General features: G+C 56.0%; 1 protein-coding gene across 1 annotated transcript; it reads left to right on the forward strand.

Moving 5' to 3' along the window:
- Positions 1 to 541: 541 nt before the first annotated feature.
- SOWAHB (sosondowah ankyrin repeat domain family member B) lies at positions 542 to 2,397 on the forward strand. Its single transcript, XM_041427328.1, has 2 exons — positions 542 to 937; positions 1,087 to 2,397. The coding sequence occupies exons 1-2, from the start codon at positions 542 to 544 to the stop codon at positions 2,395 to 2,397; spliced, it is 1,707 nt and encodes a 568-aa protein (XP_041283262.1).
- The last annotated feature ends 5,241 nt before the right edge of the window (positions 2,398 to 7,638 follow it).

Consider the following 7,638-nt stretch of genomic DNA (forward strand, 5'->3'; position numbering starts at 1 on the left):
ACGGAACACTGAATGTGCCTGAGGATGGAGACTGACCCTTTCCAGCCAACCTCTTCCCATAGCTGACCATCTTCCCTGTAAAATAGTTTTTCCTCACACACAAATGGAAATTCCTGCATTTCAATTTGTGCCTAACTTCCCATAGCTGACCATCCTCACTCCTCACACACGAATGGAAATTCCTGCATTTCAATTTGTGCCTATCATCTCCTGTCCGTTCACTGACACAATGACTGATAAGCAGCTCTTTGGTCCCACTGCCCGCCAGCAAAGGACCCTCGCACTTCTCAGCTCCACCCGCCCCTTAGCCTGCTTCTCTCCTTCCGTGTCACCTCCCCTCAGCGCTGTCACCCCAGCTCGCACCCCTACGGGCCGCCACCCCGGGCAAAGGCGACCGTGGGGTGGCGGCCCGGCCGCGGAGGAGGAGGAGGAGGAGGCGGAGAGGCCCGGCGCGGCAGGAGGCGGGTTCCCCGCCGCACCTGGGTGTAGCGCCGAGCACCGAGGCACAGCACCGAGCACCGCAAGCCGGCCGGCCCGGAGCATGGCGCGGGAGCTGAGCCAGGAGGCCGTGCTGGACTTTCTCTGGGCGGCAGGGGGGCGAGCCCCCAACACGGCGCTGCTCCGCCACTTCCAGCGATTCCTCCGCGACCCGGCGCTGACGGAGCAGCAGCGGCGGGAGCGCCGCGAGTACTTCAAGAGCCTCGTCAACTCCCTGGCCACCGTCCACCCCGCCGCCGCCCCCGGCGCCTCCAAGGACATCGTCCTCCGCCGCAGGTACCGCGACCTCCTCGATGAGGAGCTGCCGCCGCCGGAGGAGCAGCGGGAGCAGGAGGAGGAAAAGAACGAGCCGCAGCCGCCGCCGCCGCCCCGACGCGACCCCGACGGAGCGGAGGGGGCATCGCCCTGTCCTCGGGCCCCTGGGCGCTTCGTCCCGGCGGTACAGTGCTCCCCCGGCCGCCCGCGCTGCCGTCGGGTCCTGGGGCGCTGTCCCCCGCGGTGCCGCCCCGGTCCCTATCGCCGCCGCTGCCACCGGGCCCGGAGATGCCGCCTCCCTACAGGTTGCCTCAGCCCCGATCTCCGCCGCAGCCCGTGACCGAGATGCCCTTGCTGAAGGCCCCACGACCCTCAGCAAGCCCGGAGAGGCGACCCCCCGCCGGACCCATCCCGTCCCCGCTGCTGTCACCGGGCCCCAGAGCGCTGTCCCCGCGCGACCTGCCCCCTTCCCGATCCTTGCCGTTGCTGTCCGCCCCGGAGGTGCTGCCCCTGTCCCGGTCCCTGCAGGCACTCCCTGCCAGCCCCTCCTCATCGCCACTGCTTTTGTCAAGCCCCGAGGTGCTCGCTTCCACCAGGCTGCCCCCATCGCAGTCCAGGTCCCTGCAGCAGCTCCCCACCAGGCCATCCCCAGACCTGCCGAGGGGGCCCAGGGGGCTGACCCCCAAGGGACCAACCCAACCTCAAGTCCTGCGACTGCAGCCGTCTCAAAGCCTGACACTGCCGTCAGGCCCTGGGATCCTGCCCCCCACCAGGTCCCCTCCACCCCAATCCCTGCCACAGTCCGCCACTCTCCCGTCCCCATCCCGCCCCCTGCAGCCACCCCTTGCCAGGTCGCCCCCATCCCAGTCCTTGCTGCCAGCACAGGGCCCCGCAGTGCCCCAAGCCGCAGAGAGCCAGCCCCCAGCACCACTGCCTGTTTTCCGGAGCATCAGGTGCCAGCTCGCTTTGTCGGAGGCGCAGGGCATCCCCCCCTCAGCACACGACGACTGTGGGCGGCAGCCCCGCTCCGTGCTCGCCAAGAGCTCCCCCAGGAACGCCGCAAGCCGGGGGCCCTTGGTGCCGCTGGGACAGCGGGAGCACGCCTGGCTGGTGGCAATGTCAGCGGGCTGCTGGGCTCAGGTGCGGGGGCTCTTTCTGGAAGAGCCTGAGCTGGCCCTGCAGAGGGACTTCATATCAGGCTTCACGGTCCTTCACTGGCTGGCCAAGCACGGCGACGGGCCGGGCCTGCAGGAGCTGGCAGCGGCGGCGCGGCGGCTCGGGCTGGCCCTGGACGTGGACGCCCGCTCGGGCTGCGGGTACACGCCGCTGCACCTGGCTGCCATACACGGCCACCAGCTTGTCATCAAGGTGCTGGTGCTGCAGCTGGGGTGCCAGGTGCAGGTGCGGGACGGCAGCGGGCGCCGGCCGTGGGAATACCTGGGCAGCTCCACCTCGGGGGAGATCTGGCAGCTCCTGGAGGCACCCCGCGGTACAATCATGTTCCCCACGCAGCCCCTGGCCCGCAGCGGGTCCTCGGTCAGCAAGGTCTCGCCGTCCACCGGCAGGGCAGCGCTGCCTGCCTGCCTCAGGGTGCAGCTCGGCCGCGGGGCAGTGTCACACCAATCCGGCAGCGACAGCGACTGAGGCAGCTCCCGCCGTCCCCCGCCAGTGGAGATGGGACCTTGGTGGCCACCCTGAGAGAGGAAGCCACGCAGGCAGAACAAAAGCTGTGAAACAGACTGAACCTATTGAAGAATGTACTTTTAAATTATTCCAATCAACTGTTGTCTGAGCCTCTCTGCCCTCCCTCCCACTTCTTGCTTTTTTATCAGCAAAGGGATGCAGTAACTCTGCTGGAAGCAGGAAGAACCCTCGGGTGGCAAGTCCTCCGCAGCCCACAGGGCCAGGACCAGCTGCTGGGTGCAGCCAGCACCACCAGCATTAGTGGGACCGTGGCTTTGGGGTGAGGCTCAAATCTGGCCCAGTCAGGGTAGAGCACTTGCTTTTGCTGACAGTGACAGGTTGTTGTTGGTCCTGGGGTTTGCAAAACACTTGTTTACACCACCTAAATTCTGGAGAGCAGTAAAACACATCCCTTTTTAATCCCAGCAGATTAAGGATGAGTCCCTCTTTTAAAAATGCAGCTGATCAAGATCCAGCCTTCCAGTGAGTAGGGAAGGGCGTTCCCAGGCCACCTTGCCCACCATTCCATGCTGAAAGGAACGCAGGGCAGCACCACAGCCCTGCTCCCCTGCACAGCTGCCTGGGGCTGCCCAGCAGTATCCCTGCTGCTCCCTCATTCCTGCACCTCCAGTTGCTCTCCTCACAGCACAGGATTAGGAAGTGGTACCCAGGTTGTGGCTAGAGCCCTGTTCCCACGCCCCGGGACGGAAAGCATTCCGGTAGGATTGTGTGTTGGGAAGAAAAGGAGCTGTGCTGTAGCACGGGTCCCAGCCTTGCAGAGGGAAGGCAGTTTCATAACCAGAGCTGCATCTTCCCAGAGACACCAGCCCTAAATTGCCTGTTAGGTGTTTATGTGATGGGAGCAGGTGGGACTGGGGGGCCAAGTGCAGTCAAGAGATGTCCAGTGGAGTAATTCCTCAGAGTTTACAAAAAAACAAAGGAGTCTCACTGGATTGTGCGAGTCCTACAACGTACTCTGCTCTCTGCTTTAGCACAAATGAGCTTCTGAAGTGCCAAAAATTGCAACAAGTTCATCTTGCACCAAATCTGTCTCTCCTATAGATCCTCTGTGGAGGTGGGAAGAGAGCTGAGATACACGAGACAGGGATCCAGTGCTGCCAGGTTGATGCTGCTGTGCCGGGTGACCCCGGGTGCAGGACCAGTGAAACTGGGACTGCTGTCTCAGCCTCAGTGGGAGGCTTTGGGGCACAGCAGAGCAGTAGGTGGGAGCGCTCATGCATTTGAGGCATGTGTGTGAATGGCTGCAGTTTCGGGGAGGAACAGCAACGAGGGCAGCAGAACCTGACCCTTGCATAACGCGCGTGCCAGGGAATGCCTCGAGTCCTTGCTCAAGCACTAATTGAGGTCTCCGCTTTGCTTGGGGTTTATTTGAGGGAGGAACTTTTTCCTGCACAAGGGAAGTTACTCTGCCTGATTCTCAGGCCACGGAAGGTTGAGGCCTTTTCCCAGCCTGTTTTTCTCCTTTTACAGGGAAAGAGTTCAGTAGACCAAAGAAGTGTCCTGTCAATGATCATTTCTCTCTGAGATGACAACACAGTCTTGAACTCATAAGAAATTCAGGTGTGAAGTGGCCTCTGAGCCACCAACATGAGAACATGGAGGGCCCTGCAGGACCCCCACAGAGCAGGAGGAATCCTGGGTATTCCCCTTCCTCTTCAATCCAGCTGGGGTTTGTACTCCAGGGCACACCAGCACACAAAGTGGCTGCTGCCTGGTGAAGCAATGAAACCTTTTCCACCACATTCAGAGCCTTTGTCACTACTGACATCATGCACCAGGCTCCCTTGGCAAAGGGGAATCCTTAAAGCTTTCCACAAGCCTTGGCTACGAGCTCATAAAAGCAACCCTGTTGGAGAGGGGATGTCAGGGATGCCACCAGAGCCTCCCTGTACAGGAACCCCAAATGAAAGAAGTTTGTGAGTTGACTAAATCTGGGGTGGGGGGCATATTTTTTTCTCCAAATACAGCTTCCAAAGAACAAGGTTTTCCCTTTTGTATCTTCCCTGCTGTCACCTTGGGATTCTCAGCTTACAGCCTTTCCCTGACCTTTCTCCGTGACGCAAACCAAAGTGGTGCTTTTTGTCCCTGCACACTGTTTCAGCCCTCGCCTGTCACCTTTTTCAGAGTCCTTTTCTCTCCCCAGCAGTGTTGTCAGACTGCTGAACTAAATAAGTTGTGACCTAATTTTGTGATCACTGTTTGCTTGCCTATTGAGATGACACAGATAAGCTGTATCCAATTTTTAAATTACAGAGCAACTGTTAGGAAGCTCAAAACTTTCCATTCTGGATTCAGTGTGCATTCACTCTGATTTATCACCTCAGTGGTATTTACACTGCTAATACTGCACAGCTCCTACACCACACAGTTATTTGGGGGAATAACCACTCTTTTAACTCCCAGAAAGCCTCATCCTCCCAAGTGGACAGGGTGAAACCCATCTCCAGCCCATGGTGGGAGGCAGGGCTCCCTCAGCCACGCGTGGGGGAATCACACTGCTGCCTTGGTGCGTCACAGATCCAGTCAGCCAGGAGCAAGCTGGATACACACACACGCAGCCTGAGCATCTCCATTCCCAAGATCTCCTTGCTGCTTGGCAGCCTGCCTGGCCCCTTCCACACCTGTGCACGCTGCTGTTTCCTCATTGCAGCTGGACGTGGCTCCTCGCCTCACACCCAGCCCAGGCATCTGACTTTGCACCGCCCCGAAACACAGGATTAGTGCACAGCAGGACTCTGCCCTCTCCTCTCATTGCATCTAAAACACACCTCCCACTCGGCGCCTGCTGCTGGTAAATCCACCCCTCGTCTCTGTCACGCTTATCTCCGATCAGCTGCTTTGTACTCCAAAGCCCACGTCCTGCAGAGGGGGAGGGTGTTTCCGTGCGCCGGCCTTTGCCCAGCACGGGCTGTCAAACCTGAGCCTTACGAGGGCCTGGCAAAGGCACACCCCTTCACAGCCGCCCGTCCGATGGCTGAAAGCACAGCACAGCACAGCGGGATGTTCAGCCGGATCCACGCCTCTGGACCAGCACCGAAGGCTGGAGCAATGGTGGGAGTCCAGCTCAAACAGCCCAAGAGGCTTTTGTGCAGTTAGAAAAGTGTTCCTGGGCAAGGCGGGTGAGCAAGAGCACAGAACATTGCAAACTGAAACTAGTGGCCACAGCACCCTTTATATCACAGCACTTTATGAAGCAGAGACAAATACAACTTGAAGAATTAAAAAAAACCCAAAAAACAATTGGACAGTCCATCGCACAAAATACACTTTTTTTCCTACTATGAAAAATGTCATTTTGAATTAAAGAGTTTGTGTACAACTCCACAGTGAGAAGAAAGTCTTGCACACTTTCAGCAAGTGATGAAACAATTGCAAATGCTACTAAATCCTGTTAAAGCTTGAATTTCTCATCACTACATTTACTACAAGTAGCACCAGATGTAGGTTAGCAGAGTGGGGTTTAGAACAAGAACTCTTCCCAATTAACAGTACAGCCTAAATTTCCCCAGTAAACGAGAACTGTTAGCCTTTCAGGGAAAAACAAATATTGTCTTTGGAAACTCAGACACACTGGAAAGCTCTAAAAGGAGAATTCTTAGTTTAGTTAAATTAATACCCCTCATCCCCATCATGAGTCTATTTAAGCACAGAAAATGTGTTTTACCATTAATTAAAAGAAATATATTTTAGGATACCAAGAAAAGTTTGGTACAGAGGCACTATTGTGTTAAATACCTAACTGAGCACATAGTGCAACACTTGTCTGTGAAGACACAGATGGGTGATCTTGTGGAGGTTGCTTTTCTCCTTAGAGCTGTTAATTTGATCTGGTGGAGCAAACTACTTTTTGGATGGTTTAAATAAACCTAAGGCTCATGTTATTTTAAATCTGGACAGGATTTCAGCTGAGGCACTTAAGCTCCTCATACCTGTCAGGACTTCCTTACAGTACAGGCTGTCATAAAATAAAAGCAACCCAAAATCTGTTTGTGAAATATATCCTTACACTGCTCTTTACATTTTTTTTTTGGAAGAAAGCACAAAACTGTTCATGGCAGATGGGTCTGATAAAGATTCTGGGTGCTTTTGTTACTATGTGATAGTGTTTCATAGGCAGCCATGTGCTCAAAAGCCACAAGCTATTTAAAATTAATTGTTTAACAAGTCCTAGTTTCTGCTGTGAAGGAAAGACCCATAAAAACTATTGGCAAGGTCCTCCACAAAAGCAGGTCTGCCCTCAGTTTGCATTTCTAATGCTGGCATGGCAAGGAAGGACCAAAATCCTTCAGGATGTGTCCCAGCAGCTTGCCTCTAGCTGTGGGGCCTCTGTAAAGAGAGCTCTTGGTTTAAATATTTTCTTTTCGCCTTCCTGAGTCACAGCTTGAGAGTGAAGGAATGTTCTGAAGAATCTGATACCAGAAGAGGCATTTTATAGACTTTAATGAAGGCCAGGATGTTTCAGTGGAAGTGGGAATCAGAAGAATTTGAATTGGTGCGTGTGGCAGACCTGGAGCCCCATGGTAATTCCACAGGGGACAAATAGCTTTGCACAGCCAGGCACGGGACAGGTGTTACTGCAGGTTGTCCAAAGTCCACGTGGGAGGTGCATGCCACTGGTAAATAGCAGAGAATGTGTCAGGGAAATGGGAAGGGCTTGAGTTTCACTTGGAGAGAGGACAAGAGCTACTTGCCAGGCCTTAGTGGGGAGTGTTGTTGCTACAGGGGTGCAGAGCTGTGCTCCTCCATCCACAAACACTGCACCCTCCTTATCTCCCCAGTGCTTCTCACACTGCCTGCTGATGGCATCTAAAGTGACCCTAGAACGAAACAGGCAGCTGATAGGGAGGGCAGCTGATAAGGATGAGGCCAGGGTTCGTCCTCAGAGCCAGGCTGTTTGCAAGCCTGCTAGTGGCCTGGGAAGGCACTGGGGCCAAGGGAGAAGCAGATGCTGCTGCTCACTTGCATCCTGCAGGACTGTGCCGAGCTTGGGGACAGCAGCAGCCCCTCCCCTGCACCACTGCTGGCTTCCACTCCTGCAGCTCTGCTCTCCCTGTGACTTCACCCAAGGGAAAGCCTGCTTGTCACTCTGGATTGTTTCATATCCCTGCCCGGCCATGCCAGTGCCCCTGGTCAGCCCACGCAGGCAGGCTGGGGAACCAAGGTGGGACTCTGTGCTGGCAC

Source organism: Onychostruthus taczanowskii, unplaced genomic scaffold (assembly GCF_017590055.1).
Source record: "Onychostruthus taczanowskii isolate IOZ18803 unplaced genomic scaffold, ASM1759005v1 scaffold114, whole genome shotgun sequence".
Classification (NCBI taxonomy): domain Eukaryota; kingdom Metazoa; phylum Chordata; class Aves; order Passeriformes; family Passeridae; genus Onychostruthus; species Onychostruthus taczanowskii.